The sequence below is a fragment of the Panthera uncia genome (genome assembly GCF_023721935.1).
Source record: "Panthera uncia isolate 11264 chromosome C1 unlocalized genomic scaffold, Puncia_PCG_1.0 HiC_scaffold_4, whole genome shotgun sequence".
NCBI lineage: Eukaryota > Metazoa > Chordata > Mammalia > Carnivora > Felidae > Panthera > Panthera uncia.
This window is the reverse complement of record NW_026057585.1, coordinates 9,434,153-9,459,098: the sequence shown is the minus strand read 5'-3', so window position 1 is coordinate 9,459,098 and position 24,946 is coordinate 9,434,153. Positions and strand designations below refer to the sequence as shown.

Below are 24,946 nucleotides of genomic sequence, written 5' to 3'. Positions count from 1 at the left end.
TGAGGAGTCTGGATTTTTACTCCAAGGGCAATGAGAAATCTCTCAAGAGTTTTAACCAGGAAAATGACATGATATGAATTCTACTGTAAAAGATTTGTCTAGTTGCTGTAAAAATAATGGTTGGTAGAAAGAAGGCTCAGAGTAGACATTATTCCAGTGGTCTAGGCAAAGTGATGCTAGCGTCGTGGACTATGATGAAAAAAAAAATCCAGAGGTCCATTTTGGATAGGATTAGGTTCAAGATACCTGTTAAATCTCTATACAGAAATGCCTAAAAGCAGGCAGTTGGATTTATAAGTCTGAAGTTCAGCAGAGAGATCTGGCCTGGAGATATAAATTTGAGAATTACCAGTTGATCAGCTATTTTAAAGCAATGGGGCTTGACGAGAGTACCTAGAAAAGAGAATCCAGGATCCAATCTTGAGGTAATCCAATATTCAAAGGTCACACAGAAGAAAAGATTGAAAAGGCCTGGCCAGCAAGACGGGTAGAAAGAAATTCAAGAGAAGAGAGTTAGACAATCATGTTTGCTCTCTGTGAGCTAATAAATCGAAGATGATCCCCAAATGGTGTACGTTCCTTCATTTCTTTGTACTTTAAACTCTTGAAGGAAGGGTAAAACTAAGAACAGTAAGGTCTGCATCATCTAATAGCAAAAGCAGCAAAAAACCAAAACAAAACAAAAAAACCTGTCATAATTTATTCCACCCCTCCAATTACCTTGCATGAGGTAAAGCAGTAGCAGCCAAACAAAGATTCTTAAAGAGGTAACCTGAATCCACCAATTGCTGAACAACGGGAAAAAGACAACTCGAACAAGCCCCTTTCGAGTCAGAGATGTCCACGGAATTTCAGGTTTGGCTTTGGCAAATGTTGAGCCTTTAAATATACAATAAAACAAAACATCAAACATTTACATATACTATAGTAATGCTTCCTTGTAACACTATATTAAAAACAGCTGAGAGTAAAAATCAACACATAACCAGTTCAGTTAGAAAGAATCCTCTCGGGGCGCCTGGGTGGCTCAGTCGGTTGAGCGTCCGACTTCGGCTCAGGTCATGATCTCACAGTCTGTGAGTTCGAGCCCCGCGTCGGGCTCTGTGCTGACAGCTCAGAGCCTGGAGCCTGCTTCAGATTCTGTGTCTCCCTCTCTCTCTTCCCCTCCCCTGCTCATGCTCTGTCTCTCTCTGTCTCAAAAATAAATAAAAACATTAAAAAGAATAACAAAAAAAATAAAAAGAATCCTCTCAGATGTTCATTAAATATAACTCCTTGCCTCAATCACTAGGACAGGAGCTCAAAATAAATCAGGCTTACATGAATGTTATACAGTATATTTTTCTCAATTACACAACAGCAATTTCCAAGTTCATCCCTTTTTTACCCTTATGGACACCATGTATATAATTTACGCTTATGGACACCATATATATAATTTATATAGCCACACAGTACCAAAGCAAAGGGGAAAAAATCCTAAGGCCTGAATGAGGGAAGAATATTCCTTTTGGAGATTAAAGTACCATCATAAAGGGAAGATAATATCTAGCACCACTATGAAATAATATAATAATATACATAAGAAATGAGCCAAAGTTGGAACTCACCTCTGATTAAGTCCACGTCAATCAAGTCTGGTTTTATGTGACCCATCTTTTTTGGTTTGTTTTTGAAGCCCTAGAATAAAACAAAACAAAACCAGAGATAAGGCTAAAAAGCTCTTTTAAATACAAAAGGTAAACTCACATTTTTTTTTTCTTTATGACTCCCTTTTAACGGGGACACTTTAATCCTAATGTTCCTTAAAAGAACTTATCATTAATGTTTTAGTTTTTAGTTTATCAAGTAATACAAAAAATATACTTTTACCACTTTTTAAAATGATCCAACAATAGGGCCACCTGGCTGGCTCAGGCATAGAGCATGTGACTCTTAATCTTGAGGTCACAAGTTCAAGCCCCACATTGGGTGTGGAGCCTAGTAATGTTCTGGTTTTTTTTTTTTTTAAAAAAAAAAAAAAAAAGAAATTTTAAATAAAAAAAATAAAAAAAAATCCAACACAACCCAAAGGTCAGTAAGTACAAAAAATCGCCCCCCCCATTTCCCCCCCCCCCCCCACCCCGCCCCTCCTCTCATCAAAAACAAATAACTTTCATCCTTTTTTTTTTTTTAACTATTTCTCTTGGTATTTACTTCCATACTTCTAAATAATATGTTTATACTGCCATTATTTCATTTATTGATTCAAAAAATAATTTACCAATTCCTAATACAGCATGTAAGAATTTAGTTCTCTTATACAGCTAATCCCCACATCCTAACTTCCACCCCTGAAACATATATCCTTACAATGTAGTTATATTCATTTTTGATAAATCAGTAATCAATAGTTATGATCATCATGAAATATTCCCTGTAAGCCATATTTTATATTTTTATTCATGGTCGGTTAAAATATTTATCATTTTCAAATACTCAAATGCCAGAAAATTAATCAAAGTCTTTTATTTCTTAAAAAAAAAATTTTTTTTTTTTGGAAAGACCCTTCCCAGAACCTTCTATCTTCATGTTGTAATCAGATTAGTTGCTCTCCAGGCCTGCTGCACAGCTGACTGTAATGCAGGACTTCTCACTCTCACTCTGACAACCCCCTTCACCTCTGCGGTGAATCTCTAGCTCCTACACCTGTCTTCCTGAAGCACATCCTTCACATGCTTCCTGAGAAAGGGGTCACAGAAGATAACTTTTTTAATCCTTACATGTCTGAAAATGAATTCAGTCTACCCTTATGCCTAATTAAAGGTTACACTAGGTGTAAAATTCAAAGTTGTTAACAATTTTCCTTCAGGAATTAAGACGTTCTGTTTTCTAGCTTCCAATGTTGCTGTTGCAAACTCCAGTGCATTTCTGATTCCTGATCCTTTGAGCATGAATTGTTTCTTTCCTCTGAATCTCCACTTTATTCATGGTGTTCAGAAATTTCAGAATGATGTGCCTTGATAGGAGTCTTTTACATCTATTGTGCTGAAAAATCCCTTCTATACGGAAATCAATGTCTTTCAGCTTTAAGGAAGTTTTCCTATAATTTATTTTCATATTTCTTCCCTCTAAGACTTAACTTTCTCTTCTATTTTCTACCTCTTTTGTCTTTTTATTCTGCTTTCCAGAAATTTCCTCAAATTTCTCTATTAAATTTTTCATTTTGACTCTTTGGGTTCATTCCTTTCTATTCTCTTTTACTTTGGGGATTTAGTCAAATATCTAATAAGCATCGGCTGTTTCCTTATATACTAGAATGAGGTGCTGAAAACCTGATGGACTAAGTATTCTACTTCAAGGTTTATACCCAAGACAAATGTGTATGTATTTCACCAAATAATGTGTATAAAATGTTCATAGAAGAATTATTTGTAAGAGCCCCAAATTGGAAACTACCCATCAACACTCATATGTTGCCCATCAATAGCAGAATGGGTAATTGTAGTGTTGTGCTAAATAAACTATAATTATACAACGACATGAATGAATCTCACAAACATAACACTGAACAGAACACATTAGATTAAAAAATGTATGTACTGTATAATTTCACTTATATAAAGTTCAAAAAGGTAAAATTAATCTATAGCACTAGCAGTTGGGATACTGGTATACCTCTGCTGGTAACAGTGACTGGAACAGTATGTGAGGGAAGCTTCTATGGTACTGCTAATTATCCATCTCTTGATCTTAGTGCTTGTTACACGGTTACGTTCAGTTTGTGGAAATTCCTCAATCTGTACCTTGAAAATTCTGTTATATACATATAAGTATATCCATATTTCCTGAGCACGTTTTACTTCAACAGAAATTTTTTTTTAATATAATTTATTGTCAAGTTAGCTAATATACGGTGTATACGGTGTGCTCTTGGCTTTGGGAATAGATTCCCATGATTCATCGTTTACATACAACACCCAGTGCTCATCCCAACAAGTGCCCTCCTCAATGCCCATCAACCGTTTTCCCCTCTCCCCAGCACCCCCAATCAACCCTCAGTTTGTTCTCTTATGTTCTCTTTGTTCTCTTATAAGAGTCTCTTGTGATTTGCCTCCCTCTCTGTTTGAAACTATTTTTTCCCCTTCCCTTCCCCCATGGTCTTCTGTTAAGTTTCTCCAGTTCCACATATGAGTGAAAATATATGATATCTTTCTCTGCCTGATTTATTTCACTTAGCATAATACCCTCCAGTTCCATCCACATTTCTGCAAATGGCAAGATTTCATTCTTTCTCATTGCCATGTAGTATTCCACTATATATATAAACCACATCTTCTTTATCCATTCATCAGTTGATGGACATTTAGGCTCTTTCCATAATTTGGCTATTGTTGACAGTGCTGCTGTAAACATTAGGGTACATGTGCCCCTATGAATCAGCACTCCTGTATCCTTTGGATAAATTCCTAGTACTGCTATTGTTGGGTCATAAGGTAGTTCTATTTTTAATTCTTTAAGGAACCTCCATTCTGTTTTCCAGAGCAGTTGCACCAGTTTGCATTCCCACCAACAGTGGGAGGGTTCCCGTTTCTCCACATCCTCGCCAACATCTGTTTCCTGGGTTGTTCATTTTAGCCACTCTGACCGGTGTGAAGTGGTATCTCAATGTGGTTTTGATTTGTATTTCCCTGATGATGAGCAAATGTTGAGCATCTTTTCATGTATCTGCTGGGCATCTGGATGTCTTCTTTGGAAAGTGTCTATTCATGTCGTCTGCCCATTTCTTCACCGGATTATTTGTTTTTCAGGTACTGAGTTTGGTAAACTCTTTATAGATTTTGGATACTAACTCTTTATCCGATATGTCTAGAAATTCTTTAAAACTTATTGGAAGCTCTGTGTATATGAGCATAGCTTATAGATTTGGGGTTTCACTTCAGTGTAATCAACCAGCTAGAGGGAATCACCCAATGTCCATATCTGGAGGGATAGGAAGGCTACAGATTTCTGTGGTGGAAGTTCTGAGATTAAACCAATGTGGGGGGGGGGTCACAATTCTGGTTTTAGTATGATTCTTCCCTGCTCTTCGCTGTCCACAGACCCTCTCCAATGAATTTTCTCAGAATACCAGTGGTCTCCTTCATAAGGGGCACTGTTGCCTGTCTTTAAGGGATTGATGAGAAGACTGGAGGTCCAACCTCTCTGTATACAAAGGTCATTTAATCCCCTATTTTTAGCCCTGTGGCTCACCTCTGCCTCACATAGAACCTTGGTGCATTCAAGTCCTAAGCCTCTCTGGGGAGCTTTGCAGGCCAACTGGCATTCTCCTATGCTCTCCTGACACTCTCTTCCATTCATTTTTTATCTTCCAAATATATGTAGATTTCTCATTTGCTGAGACCTTCCTCCTCAATCTTTTTCCTTGACTTTGGGGAGGTACCCATTCTATACAACCCCTTTATGGATTCCTTTCATGTAACTTAGTGGTGATTCAGAAGGGAGAGATTATAAATGTGTATGGCTAATCTACCACATTTAACCAAAAATCTAGTCCTAAACTTTTTTTCAGGGCATGAAGAAAGAATCCTTTCAGGGCCTTTATCATCTACCACCTCAAATTAAAGCAGCTTAATTTGTGATGTTATTAGACATATATTCATTTCTCCTAAAAGATAAAAATGCATGGACTTTTATAGAGTACTTGCTACATCTCCAAGTTTCTAATGTTTCTTAAATTAATCATTATTGCTCCAAAGAGATGGCATTTACTCAATTTTATTAACATATAGACAACAGTTTTTTACAGGAAAAACTCAGGGCTTACAAACCCTAATAACCTTGCTGTATATTATGAATCAAGTTTGTGAATTATCTTTTGTGTTTTAAACTCCTGGTTTGCCTAAAAGTTTTATTTCACTACTTCAAAACTTTTAAAAGATGGATTTTAATTTCATAATCAACATATATAAATGCTAAACAAGTTTTAAAAATTAGGTATTTAACCTTTAAAATTAAAGTAAAAATTAAAGGTTACAGCCATTTGCTATTTCCCAATTTTAGACATTGAGCCAGTATTGATCTTCAGCTCTGTTTAAATAAATGTAGTCATCTTTTTTGGGGGTGATGCAATGTTTCTAGCTTTTTTAAATTAATTAATTAATTTAGTTAGCATATAGTGCAATAATGATTTTGGGAGTAGAATCCAGTGATTCATCCCCTACATATAACACCCAGTGCTCATCCCAACAAGTGTCCTCCTTAATGCCCCTTGCCCGTTTAGCCCATCCCCCCTCCCACAACCCCTCTAGCAACCCTCAGTTTGTTCTCCATATTTAAGAGTCTCTCATGTTTTGTCCCCCTCCCTGTTTTTGTATTATTTTTGCTTCCCTTCCCTATGTTCATCTGTTTTGTACCTTAAATTCCACATGAGTGAAATCATATGGTATCTGTCTTTCTCTGACTTACTATGGTTAGCTTAATACCCTCTAGTTCCATCCACCCAAACAAGTGGATCCTATGTTTCTATATAGTTCAACTACAAACTATAGATTTTACAGAAGAATGTTCTAAAACCTTAAATGTAATGAAATTAAATCTTGGAAGAAATCAAATTTTGAAAGTTAGACATTTCAGAGAAACAATCCTTTAAAAAACACATGCACTAATTTTTGAAATCTACATAATATCCATGGGAATAATAATTATCTTGGCTATATTCAAAAGCAGAAATTAAAATTTCAAAAGTAAAAACATCACTGCATTGTATTCTAACGGACAAAGACCCTGTGGACATTTGCATCAGTACAATTCCAACTAAAGAAGCTTTAAGTGCCTTAACTTTAGAGGCAAATGAATTTTTCTGCTTCCTTTGCTTTTTAGACTTTTCACCTTTAACATTATAGAATTAGAGTTAGTATTAACTGGAGACAATTACCAAACTACGAAAACCTCCCTTAGCAACAGAAATACATTCATTCGTTCACTTAGTCAACAAATATTCAACATGTGCCTTTATGTGCTAGATACTCCACCTGAGCTAGGTATACAGCAATAAGTCAAAACATAGCTCTATCTTCAAAAAGTGTACACTATAGAATTAGACGATAAAGCCAACGTATGAGGGTTGCTCAGGAAAATGCCCCCTGAACCTCCCTTACCATTTTTTCTGTCCTAAAGGGAGAGAAGTCATTAATAAACTTATGACCCCTGTTCTTGAGAGACATGAGAAAGCCACCACAATCCTCTGTACTTGTTTATGCAGAGGAAGAATAAAAAAACACGTGCCATGCTTTTAGGATTTTTCTGCTTTATCCTACACATTCCATAGTATAGGATTTTTCTGCTTTATCCTACACTTTCCATAGTATAATACAGTAAGAGGAAATATGCACCAAGCTCTATTCTAAGCACTTTACATATACTTACATTAACTTGTTTAACTCATTTAATCCTCAGAACTGTCCTGTGAGACAGGTACCTCTGATTACCCTTGCTTTACTGAGGAGGAGACCAGGCACAGAGATTCTACCCCAGTCATTTTCCTTCCAAACCACTACATACCCTGCCCCTCATTAACTGGTACAAAATGCATTCCAAATCAATGTAGGGAGAGGATCTTTTGAGATCAAGCGAGACTGCTTGCCTCTGGAAGGTTCAGTGGGATTAAGCTCTGGGAGATGTGAGTGAGTTTCCTTAGTGGACGCCACCTCTACCCTAAGAACCCGGGAGAAAGATCGCAGGAGAGAAGCAGGACAGCCCTGCCCTAGTTGCCAGAAAGGTGCCCTGGAAATTCTCTGCGCAGCCCCTGCTACAGCCTCTCCACCCGCTGCCCCCGACATAACTGTGCAACCCCGCCAAGGATCAGAACCACCTGACCAGTGGAGCTCCTCCTTTTAGGCAGAGGGACAAAAGTACTGGAGGCATTGCTGCAATATTGTTGGACCATCAATGTATTCAACAGGAAAAAAAAGACAAGTGGAAACCCGATAACACATCTCCATCTTTTAGTGTGTTAAAATTTCCATCTCGTTGCCCGTGAGAGAATCAAATTACTTTATAGTCAGGCACAGAAGGAAGTCACCCGATTTAAGGGGAGATGATGAACAACGAAACAACGACAAGGCAAGTAAAGCACTACTGGAACATGCACGAAGGGCCGCTCGGTCAGATTTATAAGTCAAAGAAAGATTTCCAAAAGAAAATAATATCTGACCTGAGACCTAAGGATGTGTGAGACTCTGGAAAGACAGACAAGGGGCATAGCACAAGGGAGAATAAAGGTAAGCATAAGAGAAGACCCAGAAATAAGAGATAGAATGACAAAAACTTAGGAAAGTTCAAGAAAGCCAAAGGAGAGTGGAAGTGAAAAGGGGTAAAGGTAAGGCGAGACAGAAGCAGGAAAGGTAAGAACCCAGGCTGTGAAGATTATAACTTGTTAAGAGTGTGTATGTATTTTATAAGGGTACCAGGAAGTCAGGAAACAGCTTTAAATAGGAGAAAAACAATACCATTTATGTTAAAACAGGAACAAAGTAACCAGACGGTTTCAGTGATGTGAGGGCTGAAGAGACACTGGGCAGAGAGAACGGAGTTTTTAAAAAAAAAAAAAAAAAAAAAAAAAAAAAAAAAAAAAAGCTGTTCCAGTAATTTAGATGAAGAGTGGATAAACTATCTGTAAAAGGCCAGACGGCATTGTAGGCCTTGCAGACTCCACCATCTCTGTGGCGACTACTGACCTCAGCCACAATTGCACTACAGCTGACCAAGGCACAGACAATAAATATGTAAAACACAGAGGTCCGCAGTGCAGTGCTCCCGCGGATTTGGCCTGCAGGCAGCAGCGTGCAGACAGAAGAGTGCAAACAGATCAGTCCAGGGAATTAGAAACATAAATTGGGAAAAGTATTCATCGTCAAAAGTTTTACAAGACAGAATCCAGAGGTCTTGGTAATCGAAAATGTGGGGTCAGTGGGAAGATGAAGCCACAGAAGAATTCAAACCCCAGCTTTGGCACTCCGGCTTCTCACAGGATGGAAAAGGCATGAGAAAGGACAGGACTGGGTCAAAGGAAGGAAGGTCACATTCTGCTCACACCCCACTCGCCAAGCTGGAAATCTGTGGGGCAGGGAAGGATTCTCCTCCCACAGGAAGGCACTGCAAGTCCCATGACAATAGGTGGAGACATAACAATGTTCTTACAGGTAGGGAACTGAATAATCAGAAAAACAAAGATAAGATAATACACATTTAAGTCTAGTGAACTCCAAAGTTCATGCCTAAATGTTGATGAGATTTGAGGGGTTTTGCTACTGTTATAAATAAAAGACAATGGCATATTCATAACCATTCATATACCTCTATGTCTATCAAACTATCCATTTATCTCAAATGTATTACATATATACATCTATCTTATTACCCAAGGAAGTTCATTTTCTCTTTTTTGGACAGGAAATTCTTCTAAATTAAATCTTTACTGCAATACTTATATTATGAGGCTAATAACAAAAAAATACCCTTCCTTACCCCTAATTCCTAATTCCTCATTATTCTTTCTTATTTCTAAATAAGATGTGTACAACGCTTTCATCGACTTTACGTACTATCCATTCATTTCTTACCATTGTAGATGAGGAGACAGCTTTCTTAGCCTGTAAAGCGAGAATAATACATCTACTTCTATAGGATTGCTTAAGTAAGGAAAGATCAGGAGTGTGTAGGTGGTGGTTAGGATAATGCCAGGCACATACTACATGCTAGGTATTAATGATGATTATTGTACCGCCGAACACACATACCCATGCCCTCGCAAACTATAGTTTCCCCCCAGATACAGTTTTACCCCAGTTTTAATTAAATCAGTGATTGATGTTTAGAGTGATGTGATTACATAAATATTGTTACCAGCTAAGCCAAGTAATCAATGATGACATCTCTTTTCTTCGAAATTTTGTTTGTCCTATAATTGTAACTGCCTCATTTTTTTTCTTTTTCCCCCTCCCTTAACTGAGGTATAATTGACAAAAATTGTATATATTTAAGGAGTACAATGTGACATTTCCATATACATTGACATTGTGAATCAAGCTAATTAACATATCCAATCACCTCACATAGTTGCCATTTTTTTTTTTTGTATGCTAGGAATGCTTGATTTCCAATTCAAGTATATAATACAGTATTATTAACTATAGTCATCATGCTGTACGTTAGCTCTCTGGAACTTATTTACCTTATGAGTAAAAGTTTGTACGTTCTGACCAATATCTCTCCATTTCCTCTATCTCTTAACACCTGGTGACTATTCTACTCTGTTTCTATGAGTCTAACTTGTTTACATTCCACATGTGAGATTGTGCAGTATTTGCTTTCTGTGTTTGGCCTGTTTCACTTTGCATAATGCTCTTCAGGTTCATCCATGTTACTGCAAATGGCAGGATTTCCTTTTTTTTTTTTTTTTTTTTTTAAGATTGAGTAATATTCCATTATACACACACACACAAATACATAACACATTTTCCTTATCAATTCATCCATCAATGAACACTTAGGTTGTTTTCATAGCTTGGCTACTATGAATAATACCATGAACATGGGGGTGCAGAGATCTCTTCAAGATAATGATTTTATTTCCTTTGGACAAATACCCTGAAAAGGGATATATGGATCAAATGGTAGTTCTATTTTTAATTTTTTGAAAAGCCTCCATAACGTTTTCCATAATGGCTATACCAATTTACATTCCCACCAACAGTACATAAAAGTTACCTATTCTCTACATTCTCACTAACACTTAACTATTTTTTGACTTTATTTTTTTTTAAGGTTACTTATTTATTTAGAGAGATAGAGAGAGGGGGAGGGGCAGAGAGAGAGAGAGGGAGAGGGGGAGAGAATTCCAAGCAGGCTTTGTACTATCAGCGCAGAACCCGGTGCAGGGCTTGAACTCATGAACCATGCATGAGATCATGACCTGAGCGAAAACCAAGAGTCGGATGCTTAACCGACTGAGCTACCCAGGCATCCCTTTTTTGACTTTCTGATAAGAGTCATCCTGGCAGGTAGGAGGTGATATCTCATTGTGGGTTTGATTTACATTTCCCTGATGACTCGTGATGCTAAACACCTTTTCATAAAGCCATTGGTAAATATATCTTCTTTGGAAAAATATCTGTTCAGGTCCTTCGTCTGTTTTTAACTGCATTACTTGTTTCTAACTATTGAGTTGTAGGAGTTCCTCTTATATTTTGAATATTAACCCCTTATCAGATATATGGTTTACAAATATTTTCTCCCATTCCACAGGTTGTCTTTATGCTTTGTTGATTGCTTCCTTTGCTAGGCAAAAACATTTTAGTTTGATGTAGTCCTACTTGTTACTTTTGCTTTTGTTGCCTGTATTTTTGTTGTCAAATCCAAAAAACTCATTGCCAAGACCAATGTCAAGGAAGTTTTCCCCTGCTTTCTTCTAGAATTATAAAGACTTACATTTAAGTCTTTAATTCATCTTGAGTTGATTTTTATGTATGGTATAAAATAAAGGTCCAATCTCATTCTTCTGCATGAGGGTACCTATCCAGCATATCCAGCTGTTTTCCCAGCATCATTTATTGAAGAGACTCCTTTTCCCATTGTATATTTTTAGCACCTTCACCAAAGATTAGTTGACTATGTACACATGGTTTTATTTCTGAGGTCTCTCTTTTGTCCCATTTATTCAGGTGTCTTTTATGCCAGTATCATAGTGTTTTGATTACTACAGCTTTGTAATAAAATTTGAAATCAGAAAGTGTGATGCCTCCAGCTTTGCTCTTAATTAATGCCTGTTTTAGATATTTGGAGTTCCATATGAATCTTAGGCTCGTTTTTTCTGCATCTGCAAAAAACGCCATGAGAATTTTGATAGATTGTTTTTAATCGGTAGATCCCTTTGGGTAATACGGACATTTTAACAATATTAATTCTTCCAATCCATGAACATGAGATATCTTTCCATTTATTTGTGTCTTCTTCAGTGTCTTTCATCAATGTTTCATAGTTTTCAGTGTATAGATCTTTCACCTCTATGGTTAAATGTATTCCTAAATATTTTATTCTTTTGATGCTATTGTAAATGGAATGTTTTCTTAATTTCTTTTTGAATACTTCATTAATTTATAAAATTTTTCATTTTCATTGTTTCATTTCATTTGATTTCTTCTTTGACCTATCAGTTGATCAAGAGTACACTGTTTAATTTCCACATATTTGTGAATCTTCTAGTTTTCCTCCTGTTATTGATTTCTAATTTAATACCACTGTGGTCAGAAAAGGTACCTGAAATATATTCAATCTTCTTAAATTTGTTAAGACTTGTTTTATGACCTAACGTATGATCTATCCTGGGGAAGTTTCCATGTGTGCTTGAAGGGAATGTGCACTGCTGCTGCTGTTGGACAGAATGTTCTTTCGATGTCTATTAGTTCTATACGGTCTACTCAAGTCCAATGTTTCCTTGCTGATTTTTCTCTCTGGATGATATATCCATTGCTGAAAGTAGGGTACTGAAGCTCCCAATGATTACTGTATCATTGTCTATTTCTCCCTTTCAGTCTATTTATATTTGCTTTATATATATGGGTGCTCCTACATTGGGTGCATCAATATTTACAAATGGTATATTCTCATTGTGTGTTTTTCTTGTTTTGATTGTTCTTAGTATAGAGAAATGCAACAGATTTCTATGTATTGATTTTGTATCCTGCAACTTTATTGAATTCATTTATTATCATTGTCTTTGGTGGAATCTTTAGGGTTTTCTACATATGATATAATATCATCAGCAAAAAGTAACAGTTTTACTTCTTCCTTTCTGATTTGGAGGCCTTGTATTTCTTTTTCTTGCCTAATTGTTCCGTCTGGGACTTCCAATACTATGTTGAGTAAAAGTGAAAAAAATGGGCATCTGGTCTTGTTCCTGATCTTAGAGGAAAAGCTTCCAGCGCTTCACCATTGAGAATAATGTTAGCTGTGGCCTGTGAGATCTTGCCTTTTACAACAACACGGATGGACCTTAGGGCATTATGCTAAGTGAAATAAGTCAGAGAAAGACAAATAACATATGATCTATCTTAAATGTGGAATCTAAAAAAAACAAAACACGGGCGCCTGGGTGGCTCAGTTGGTTAAGCGTCCGACTTCAGCTCAGGTCATGATCTCACTGCTTGTGAGTTCAAGCCCCACGTCAGGCTCTGTGCTGACAGCTCAGAGCCTGGAGGCTGCTTTAGATTCTGTCTCCCTTTCTGCCCATCCCTGGCTTGCACTCTCTCAAAAATAATTAAACATTTTTTTAAAAAAAATTTTTTAAATAAAAATAAGTAAATACAAATAAATAAATAAACAAAACAATACAAACAAACCAAGCTCATAGATACACAAAACAGATTGGTGGTTGCAAGAGCTGGGGGTAAGGGTGGGAGAAATGGGTTAACTGGATTTTTCTATTAGTTTAAATAAATGGAATAAAAATTAAAGGTAATGAGGAAACACTGGCCTCAAAAGACACATTAGATACGATGGACTTAACAGATATGTGCAGGACATTCCATCCACAAGCAACAGAATACACATTATCCAGTGTACATAAAAAATTCTCCAGGATAGATCATATTAGGCCACAAGACAAGTCTAATAAAATTTAAGAAGAATGAAATTATGTATGTGGAGTTAAACAACGTGCTAATAAATAACCAACGAGTCAAAGAAGAAGTCAAAAGAGATATTTAAAACTTTGAGAACAAATGAAAATAAAAATACAACATACCAAAACTTAGGGGATGAAACAAAAGCAATCCTAAGAGGGAAGTTCATAGTAATAAATGCCAACCTACATTAGTAAAGAACCCTAACAAATTAACAACACTTTAACTTTACATCTCAAGAAACTAGAAAAGAGGAACAAGCAAGCTCAAAGTTAGTAGAAGGAAACAGCAAAGATCAGAGCAGAAATAAATGCAATAGAGACTAAAAAGATAAAAGAGAAGATCAATAAAACCAGAGCTAGTTTCTTTTAAAAGATAAACAAAATAAACCTTCAGCTAAGCTAGACTTACCAAGGTGGGGGCAGGGGTGAGAGGACTCAAATAAACAGAACCAGAAATGAAAGAGGAGATGTTACAACTGATACCATAAGAAAAAAGGATCAAAAAAAAAAAAAAAAAAAAACCTAATATGAACAATTATATGCCAACAAATTGGACAGCCTAAAAGAAAAGGATAAACTCCTAGAAACACAACCTCCCAAAATTGAATCAGGAAGAAATAGAAAATTTGAACAGACCGATTAATAGTAAGGAGACTGAATCAGTAATCAAAATCCTCCCAGTCAAAAAAAATTCCTGTAGGGGCACTGGGGTGGCTTGGTCAGTTGAGCATCCGACTCTTGTTTTCATCTCAAGTCATGATCTCACATTTCATGAGTTCCAGCCCCACATCAGGCTCTATGCTGATGGCATGGAGCCTGCTTGGGATTCTCTCTCTCTCCCTCTCTCTGCCCCTCCCCTACTCATGCTCTCTCTCTCTCTCAAAATAAATAAACTTAAAAAATACTATACATTAAAAAAAAAAATTCCTGTACCAGATGGCTTCACTAGTCAATTCTACCTACCAAACATTCAAAGAATTAATACCAATCCTTCTCAAACTCTTTCAAAAATTAGAAGAGGTAGGAATGCTTCCAAACTCATTTTATGAGGCCGGCATTACCGTAATACTAACACCAGATAAGGACACTACAAGAAAATAATAGGCCAATATCCCTGATGAACACAGATGCAAAAATTCTCAGAAAAAATATTAGCAAACTGAATTCAACAATAAATCAAAAGGATCATACACCACAACCAAGTGGGATTTATTCCAGGGATGCAAGGATGGTTCAACATCCACAAATCAATGTAATATAGGACACTGACAAAATTAAAGATCAAAATCATACTATCATCTCAACAGATGCAAAAAAAAAAAAAAGCATCTGACAAAATTCAACATCCATTTATGATAAAAACTCTCAACAAAGTGGGTATAGAGGGAATGTACCTTAACATAATAAAGGCCATATATGGCAAGCCTCATTTTCTCACTCAATTTTCTGCATATACATTACTAATTCATCTTGAAACTCCCTATAAGTGTTACAAATCTGCTCCAAATATGCTAAAACACAACAAATACCAGTTTCTTTCTTTCCCCCTGGAAGATGTCTGTATCACAATTTTCTGTCCTCTTGCTTCTTTCTGGTCTCATTGCTTTCTAGGCCTGATATGAACTGCCATCCTGGGACACCTCTTAATTATCCTGGAATTCCCTTTACCTCTCTCTGTGCTGGCTATCCTGTTTCCTGGTACTATGGATTCCCCTTTTATGGGTTACTCATTTCATTCTAATACACTACATGTCTTCCCATGCTTTCTGAAAGGGGACATGAAGTTTTGAAACTCTGAAGACCTGAATATATCTTCATGTGGTGCCTTATACTTGGTTAATAAACTCAGCATAAAAACCCCCATAGTATGGGGTTCAAAGCGCATCCAGGTTGTTGTACACATCCACACCAGGAAGGTGATCCACCCCAACTCCACAGGGACAGAAGCTCCTATGCTCTGGATCCTCCCAGACCTTGCCCTATGTATCTCTTTATCTGGCTGTTCATCTGCATCCATTATGATATCCTCTAGTAAACTTGTGAATCTAAGTAAGTGTTTCTATGAGTTCTGTAAGCCACCCTAGCAAATTAATCAAACCTGAGGAGCAGATCATGGGAACCTGATTTGTAGCCAAGTAGGACAGAAAGTTGTGGGGAACCTGGGGACCTACTACTTACGACTGGTATCCAAAGTGGGACTGAGCCTTTAATGTGTGGGAGCTGACACTATCTCTAAGTAGACAGTGTCAGAGCTGAGTTAAATTATAGGACTCCTGGGTGGTTTCAGGGAGAAGTGCGTGGTGTTGCGGAAAACTTCCACATGGTTGGTGACACAGCAAAGTGTTTGGTGTGAGAATAGTAAAAGAGACTCACGGGAGAAACAACAAGGTAGACTTTAATTAAGTTCTGAAATATGATACTGCTCCTTAGTAAAGGTGTTAATCACTCAAAAGATCCTTTCAGCAACATAATAAAGGCCATCTATGACAAACCCACAGCTCATATCATATCAGCAGTAAAAAGCTGAAAGCTTTCCTTCTAAGATCAGGAACAAGACAAGGATGTCCCCTCTCACCACTTTTATTCAACACAGTACTGACTAGACCTCCTACCTGTGGCAATCAGACAAGAAAAAGAAATAAAAGGCATCCAAATTGGTAAGGAAGGAGTAAAACCGTCCTTATTTGAAGATTACATAATATTATATCTAGAAAACCCTAGACTCTGCCCAAAACTATTAGAATAAATGAATTCAGTAAAGTTGTAGGGCATAAATATACAAAAATTTGTTGCATTTCTCTCTACCAATAACTACTTACAGAAAGAGAAATTTTAAAACAAACTCACTGTTGATTTCATCAAAAAGAATAAAATACCTAGGAACAAATTTAGCCAAGGAGGTGAAAGACCTGTATTCAAAAACTTTTAAGCCACTGATTAAAGAAACTGAGGATGACACAAATAAATGAACAGATATGCCATGGCTCATGAATTGGGATAGTATTGTTAAGATGCCCATACTATCCAAAGCAATGATTCAGGGCAATCCCAATCAAAATAGCAATAGCATTTTTCACAGAACCTGAAAAAAACTAATCCTAAAATTTGTATGGAGCCCCAAAAGACCTCAAGTAGCCTCAGCAATCTTGAGAAGAAAACCAAAGCTGGAGGTACCAGAATACCAGATTTCAAAGTATACTACAGAGCTATAGTCATGAAAACAGTATGGTTCTGGCACAAAAACAAACCATAGATCAATGGAACAGAATAGAGGGCCTAGAAATAAACCCACACTTGTATGGTCAATTCATCTACAACAAAGGAAGCAAGACTACACAATGAGAAAAAGAGTCTCTTCAATAAATGGTTAGGGAAAACTGGACAGCTACATGCAAAAGAATTTAACTGGACCACTTTCTTCCACCACATCCAAAAATAAACTCAAAATGCATTAAAGACCTAAATATACGACCTGAAATCATAAAACTCGTAAAAGAAAACATAAGCGGTAAACTCTTAGGCACTGGTCTTAGCAACATACTTATTAATATGTCTCCTTGGGCATGGACAACAAAAGCAAAAATAAACAGGGGGACTACACCAAAATAAAAAGCTTTTGCTCAGTGAAGGAAACCATCAACAAAATGAAAAAGCAACTTACTGAATGGGAGACAATATCTGCAAATAATATATTCAATAAGGGAATAATATCCAAAATATATAAATAACTCACAGAATTCAATACCAAAAAACTAAATAAAATCCAATTAAAAAATGGGCAGAGAAACTAAATAGGCACTTTTCCAAATACGCATACAGATGGCCAATAGACACATGAAAAGATGTTCAAAATCACTGATTACCGGGAAAGCAAATCAAAACCACAATGAGATGTCGTGTCACCCCGTCAGAATGGCTAGTATCAAAAAGACGAAATAATAGGTGTTGGCAAAGTTGTGGAGAATAGGGAACCCTTGTGCAATGTTTGTGGGAATGCAAACTGGTGCGGCCACTACTACTACAGAAAACAGTATAGAGGTTCCTCAGAAACTTAGGAGAAATTCCATCCAATCCAGCAATTCTATTTCTGGGTGTATACCTGAAGAAAACAAAAACACTAATTCAAAAAAAGATATATGCAACCCTATGTTTGCTACAGTGTTACTGAGAACAGCCTAGATATGGAAGCAACCTAAGTGTCCACTGATAGCTGAATGAATAAAGATATGGTAAATACATACAATGGAATATTAGTGAGCCATAAAAAAAAAAAAAAGAATGAAATACCGCCATTTAGGGCAACATGGTTGGACCTAGAGCTAAGTGCAGTTAAGTCAGACAAAGACAAATACATGACTTCACTTACGTATAGAATCTAAAGAACAAATGGACAAATTACAGAAAGAGACTTACAAATACAGAGGAAAAATGGGGGTTGCCAGAGGAAAGGAGGATTGGGGCTGGGCAAAACAGGTGAGGGGGATTAAAAGGTACAAACTTCCAGTTATAAAATGAGTAAGTCCCGGGGATGTCAAGTACAGCATAGTGAATACAGTCAAGAATATCATACTTTTATGGTGACAAATGCTAACTGCACTTATCATGGTGCATTTTATAATGTATACAAACGTCAGTGTGTAATACACCTATAACTAATATAGATATTTTTAAAAATCCTTCCAATTTGGAAATGTGTGTATTTAAGTTCTGGAAAAGGTATTATTTATTTGATAATTTCTTCCCTTCCATGTCTTTCCTTTTTTCTGGAACATCTATTAGCTGCCAGGCTTTCATTATGAACTGTACTCACTTTCCTATTTTTTCTTTTTTTTTTTTTTAACATTTATTTATTTTAGAGATAGAGAAAGAATATGAGTGGGAGAGGGGCAGAGAGAGGGAGACACAGAATCTGAAGCAGGTTCCAGGTTCCAAGTTGTCAGCAAAGAGCCCGATTGGGGCTCAAACTCACAAACTGCTAGATCATGATGTGAGATGAAGTCAGATGCTTAACTGACTAAGCCACCCAGGCTCCCCTCTATTGTCTTTTTCCTTGTTTTGCTTTTTTTTTTTTTTGTATAATTTTTCAGAGAAATAGCTGCAACTTTACCTTCCAACTTTTCTACTAAACTTATTGGTTACTTTTGCTTTCTGGTTCTCTTACTTTTTCATCCTCAGTCCATTTTTTCTTTTTCTTTTTTTTTTTAAAGTATACAGTTCTTTATATATTAATTATATCTTTAAAAATAGCATTCTTATGATTCCTTTGTCATTTCTTTTATCTCTTTCCTTCTTTTTCTTTAGGTCTCAAATATTTGATGATCTTCAACTATCCATTTACATTTAAAAGTAACGGATGCCTGGGGGGCTCAGTCAGTTAAGCATCCAACTTCAGTTCAGGTCATGATCTTGAGGTTTGTGGGTTCAAGTCCCGCATCAGGCTGTCCACTCTCAGCACAGAGCCTGCTTTGGGTCTTCTGTCTCCCTCTGTCTCTACCCCTCCTGTTCTCTTTCTCTTTTTCTCTCTCTCTCAAAAATAAATACACATTAAAAAAAAAAAAAAAAAGTGAGGCACTAACATGCTGAATGTGAGCTCAGTGTGCAAAGGGTGAAGCTTGTTAAACAGCAGGCCTCACCATAAACAGCCATTTCATTTCCAGTATGTTTAGGTCTTCTTAGCTGGCCAGTTTCTGCAAAAGGCAATCTCCAATCTTCTGTTGGAGATTATAAACCTGGCCACCAGACTTCTACTTAATCTCCATTATTAGTGCAGTATTTCACACTACTCTAACTTTGTGTCTGGTGTTCCAGAATCCAGAACTTCTCTGGCTCAGCCTCTCCAGAAAGCAAGCTTCAATCCAACCTTCTGTCAGGGGAAGATAAGGGTATCTACGTGACCATGTAGAATAAGGAAAATGATCTGGGGACAGATCGACTGACACTTATAAAGAAGCTCAAACAATCCAGTTCCACCTCATTAATTCCTAAGTCTTTTAGAAATTAAATAGAGTTTTCAACAGAAAGCTCACTCGTTTCCTACTGGCATTCCCTATTACAGACACATTTTTACTTTCTTCACTTTCCAACTTTCAAAATTGTGTTAATAGCTCTGACTTATAGTCTTCTCTCCCATTCTTTTAAACCTTGAGGGCTGATATCTTTTTCTTATTCATTATAATTTAAAAAAAAATTTTTTTTAATGTTTGTTTATTTTTGAGAGAGAGACAGAATACAAGCAGGGGAGAGGCAGAGAACCTCTGAAGGAGGCTCCAGGCTCCGCGCTGTCAGCACAGAGCCCGACGCAGAGCTTGAACCCATGAACCATGAGATCATGACCTGAGCTGAAGTTGGGCCCTTAACTGACTGAGCCACCCAGGTGCCCCTTATTCATTGTAATTTTAGAGGGATTTCAGAAGAAATCAGATGGGGATCAAGGCACATATTTAAATCATCATCTTCAATGAGGAATCTCATCTGTCATGTCCCTACCATCCAGCTTAAGAAATAAAACATTACAAACACAGTTGAAGTCACTTTTGTGTTTATGATTATTAGCCTTTTAAAATTTTGTAGGCATAAAAATAAAAAATATTCTAGGTATAAAATCATATCATTTTCAAACACTGAGTTTCATTATTCTAATATTAATTAGGAAAAAAAACCAAAGAATAAAATAATAACGCAGGGGCACCTGGGTGGCTCAGTCGGTTAAAGCATCCAACTTCGGCTCAGGTCATGATCTCGCAGTTCACGGGTTCGTGCCCCGTGTCAGGCTCTGTGCTGACAGCTCAGAGCCTGGAGCCTGCTTCAGATTCTGTGTCTCCCTCTCTCTCTACCCCTCTCCTGCTTGCACTCTGTCTCTCTCTGTCTCAAAAATAAACATTAAAAAAAATTATTTTAAATAAAAAAAAATAATGCAAAGAGATACATGCACCCTGGTATTTATAGTAGCATTACGTACAATAGCCAAATCATGGAAACAGCCCAAGTGTCCATCAACTGATGAATGGATAAAGAAGATGTGGCATATGTGTGTATATATATATACAATGGAATATTACTCAGCCCTATAAAAGAATGAAATCTTGCTATTTGCAACAATATTGATGGAGCTAGAGAATATTATGCTAAGTGAAATATGTCAAAGAAAGACAAATACCATATGATTTCATGGTAGTCATTAAGTCATGTGGACTTTAAGAAAACAAAACAGATGAACAAAGGGGAAAAAAAAGAAAGAGAGAGATAAACCAAGAAATAGACTCTTAACTATACAGAACAAACTGATGGTTACCAGTGGGGAGGTGGGTGAGGGGATGGGTTAAATCAGGGATTAAGGAGGGTGCTTGTGATGAGCACTGGATGATGTATGAAAGTGTTGAGTCACTATATTGTACACCTGAAACTAATATTATATATGTTAACTAAATAGAATTTAAATTAAAACTTAAAAAAATTTTTAAATAAGTGCACCTGGGGATGCCTGGGTGGCTCAGTCGGTTGAGTGTCTGACTTCGGCTCAGGTCATGATCTCGTGGTCTGTGAGTTCGAGCCCCGCGTCAGGCTCTGTGCTGACAGCTCAGAGGCTGGAGCCTGTTTCGGATTCTGTGTCTCCCTCTCTCTCTGCCCCTCCCCCACTCATGCTCTGTCTCTCTCTCTCTCTTTCTCTGTCAAAAATAAATAAACATTAAAAAAAAAAAGTGCACCTGGGTGGCTCAGTCAGTTAAGCGTCCGACTTCAGCTCAAGTCATGACTTCACAGTTCATGGGTTCAAGCCCCTTGTGGGACTCTGTGCTGACAGCTCAGAGCCTGGAGCCTATTTCGAACTGCATCTCCCTTTCTCTCTGCCCCTCCCCCACTTGTATGCACATATGCACTATCTCTCTCTCTCTAAAAAATAAACATTAATTTTTTTTTTAATTTTTAAATAAAAAATAAAAAGAAAAAACAATATTAATTAGAATGCTCATCTTAGCAAATATACCCCAAGGGATACGGGAGTGACTAAGGTGAGCTTCATCACTGAAAATAATGTTAGACCTTAAATTCAATATATTCTCCCAATTAAGAAATTTTAGAAGACAATTGTCATTGGGAATATGTATGAAATTCTTGTGTATAACATTATGATTTCTCCTATTTTTTTCTATTGGTGTGACTTAAGAAAATAGCTATATTGAGATATAATTCACATATTATAAAACTCACCCATTTTTAGGTGTGTAGTTTTAGTAATTAACAAACTTAGATTTCTAGTGTATTTATATAGTTGTGCAACTATCATCACATTCAAGCTTAAGAACATTTCCATCAACTCAAAAGCAAGAATGGCAATAAGTCTCTGTTCCTATCCCTCAGCCACAGGCAACCACTAATACGCTTTCTAATCTATAGATTTGCCTTTTGTAGAAATTTCACATAAACTGAATTACACAATATAGTCTTTTGTGTCTGGTTCCTTTCACATAGCATAACATTTTTGAGGTTCATCTATGTTGTAACATGTATTAATAGTTTTGGGGGTTTGTTTATTTTGAGAGAGAGACAGAGAGAGAGAAAGAACACATATGCACACGTGAGTGTGTGAGCAGGGGAGAGGCACTGAGAGAGAGGGAGAGAGAGAATCCTAAGGAGGCTCTGCACTGATAGCACAGAACCCTACGCTGGGCTCGATCTCACAAACCATGACACTTAACCAACTGAGCCACGCAGCCTTCCCTATATTAATAGTTTTAACTGAGTTGTATCCCATTGCATAGATATAACACATTTGTTTATCCACCTACCAATTGATAGACATTTGGACTTTTTTCTAGTTTTTGGCGATTATGAACAGTACTGCTATGAACATTTGCATGTGCTCGTTTTTATTTTTCCTGGATAGATCCCCAGGAGTGGAAATGGAAATGCTAGGTCATATGTGAAGTATAGGTTTAATTTTTTAAGAAACCACCAAGCTACTTTCCACTTTCCATTTCCACCAGCATTGTACAAGCATTCTAATTCCTGCATGCCAGTCTAACAAGTTAATGGCAGTATCTCCCTATGGTTTTAATTTGTACTTCCCTAATGACCAATAATGTTGAGCATCTTTTCTTGTGCTCATTAACCATTCATATGCTTTCTCTGGTGAAATATCTACTCAAGTATTTTGCCCATTTTTATATTGGGTTTTTTGTTGAGTTGTAGTTTTCTTACTGAGTTGTAAGAGTTCTTTATATATTATACAAACACTGTATTATATATACACACACACACACACACGTTATATATGTGTATAATATTTTCTCCCAGCATATGGCTCGCTTTCATTTTTCAGTGGGATATTCTGAAGATAAATTTAAAATTTTTATGAAGCCCAACTTATCAATCTTTCCTTTATAGATATGTTTTTAAGAAATCTGTCCTATTCCAAGGTCACAAAGATCTTCTATCTTTTCTTCTAGAAAATCTATACTTTAGTTTTTACAGTTAAATGTATGGTCCATTTTAATTGGTTTTTGTGTGTGATGTGAGGTAAAAATCAAAGCTCATTTTTATACATGTGGATATCCAATTGTTCCAGTGCAATTTGTTGACAACACTATCATTTCTCCCTTGAAATGCTTTGGCATCTTTGTCAAAAACCAACTTATCAAAACCATAAGGATTTATTTCTAGATACTCTATCCTGTTGCATTGATCTATTACTCGTGCCAATACTATTATTTCCTGGATTACTATAGCTTTATAATAAATTTTGAGATCCAGTAATGTAAGTACTCCAAGTCTTTCCTATTTTTAAACTTGTTTTGAATATTCTAAGACCTCTGCATTCTTTATCGATTTTAGACTTAGCTCATCAATTTCTACCAAAAAGAAAAAAAAAAGGCTATTGGAATTTTGAAAGGATTATATTGAATCTGTAGACGCATTTGCAGAGAATTGCCACCTTAACAATAAGCTTAACAATATTGAGTCTTTCAGATCATGAACGTGAAATGTTACTCTATTTATTTAGATCTTTAATTTCTCTTAGCAATGTTTTGTAGTTTTCAGTGGACAGGTCTTATACTTTCTATGTTAAACTTATTCCTAAGTACTGTATTCTTTTTTAGCTATTTGAATGAATCCTTTTCTTAATTTCACTTTTGAATTAGTCATTGCTGGTTTTTAAAAATACATAGGACTTCTGTTTATTGACCTGGATTCTGAAGACCTTGCTATACTCATTTGCTAATGTTAGTAATTTTTGGTAGGTGCCTTAGGATTTTCTAAATATGGGAACATATCAGGAATGAAGGCAATTCTCTTTTTCTTTTCTATCTCAATGCTTTTTATTTCTTTTCCTTCCCTTACAGCACTGGTTAGCAATGTTAAATAGCTGTGGTGAGAGCAGACTTCCTTGCTTTGTTCCTGATTTTAGGAGCAAATTACTTTTTTTTTTTTTTTTTTTTTTTAGAGGAAATTACTTTTTATTTCTAGTTTATTGTTAATGGGCATTAAATTCTGTCCAATGCTTTTTCTGTCTCTAATGAGATCATGCAGTTTTGTCCTTTATTCAATTAATATGGTATATTAATTTATTTTCAAATGTTAAACCAATGTTCATTCCTAGGATAAACCCCACTTGGTCACAGTAGACAGTCCATTTTATATGTTGTTGACTTTGGTTTGCTAATCTTTTCTTAAATATTTCACACCTACGTTCACAATGAATTTTCTTGTGATGTCTTTGTCTGGCTTTAGAATCAGGATAATACCGGGCTCATAAAATGACTTGGGAAGTGTACTTCCTCCTGTTCTGAAAGAGTTTCTGTAGGTTTCTGTAGTATATCTGTTCTTGACTTAATTAATTGCTATTCATCCTTCAGATCTCATTTGAAGTATCAATTCCTTAGCGAAGGCTTCTCTGACCACCTTGACTAAGTCCATTTCCCGTAAGTATAATAGTTTGTAAAGAACAGCTGTCCTTCTTAGCATTTATTACGAATTTTTATTCACTAAGAGGATTTTTATTGTTCCTCTCCCACTTTAAGCTCCATGCAAAGAAAAACACTGAGTGTTTTTGCTCATCATTATGTAGACATTAGTACCTAGTCTACTACCTGACATATGGTAGGCAGGTGCTCAACAAATATTTAGCAATTGAAGAATACATAATGACTGCCTTAGTTTTATTTTTGGTATTTCTTTCCCTTCTTGGAATTACTGTTTTGTTTCTCTAGATTCTTCATATTTTAACTTGAATCTCTATAACTCTTCCTAGTCAATCTAGACATTTTTTTGTTCATATATACATTTTTA

The 24,946-nt window shown here is 36.4% G+C and overlaps 1 protein-coding gene across 10 annotated transcripts in view; it reads right to left on the bottom strand.

Annotated features, from left to right (window-relative positions):
• The window catches only part of PHTF1 (putative homeodomain transcription factor 1), a 90,079-nt gene that overhangs the window by 59,875 nt on the left and 5,258 nt on the right, over window positions 1-24,946 (bottom strand). For 9 of the 10 annotated variants that reach the window (XR_007454975.1, XR_007454974.1, XR_007454976.1 and 6 more), the window contains exons 4-5: window positions 1,611-1,680; window positions 721-879 (exon numbers count right to left, since the gene is read on the bottom strand). Coding sequence is in view for 2 of the 10 variants with exons in the window: in XM_049618397.1 (XP_049474354.1) it covers window positions 721-879; window positions 1,611-1,680 (229 nt within the window). In the remaining 8 variants the exon portion in view is untranslated. Of the gene's footprint in view, window positions 1-720; window positions 880-1,610; window positions 1,681-24,946 lie in introns of those variants that run through there. The other variant, XM_049618399.1, reaches the window with a different exon arrangement.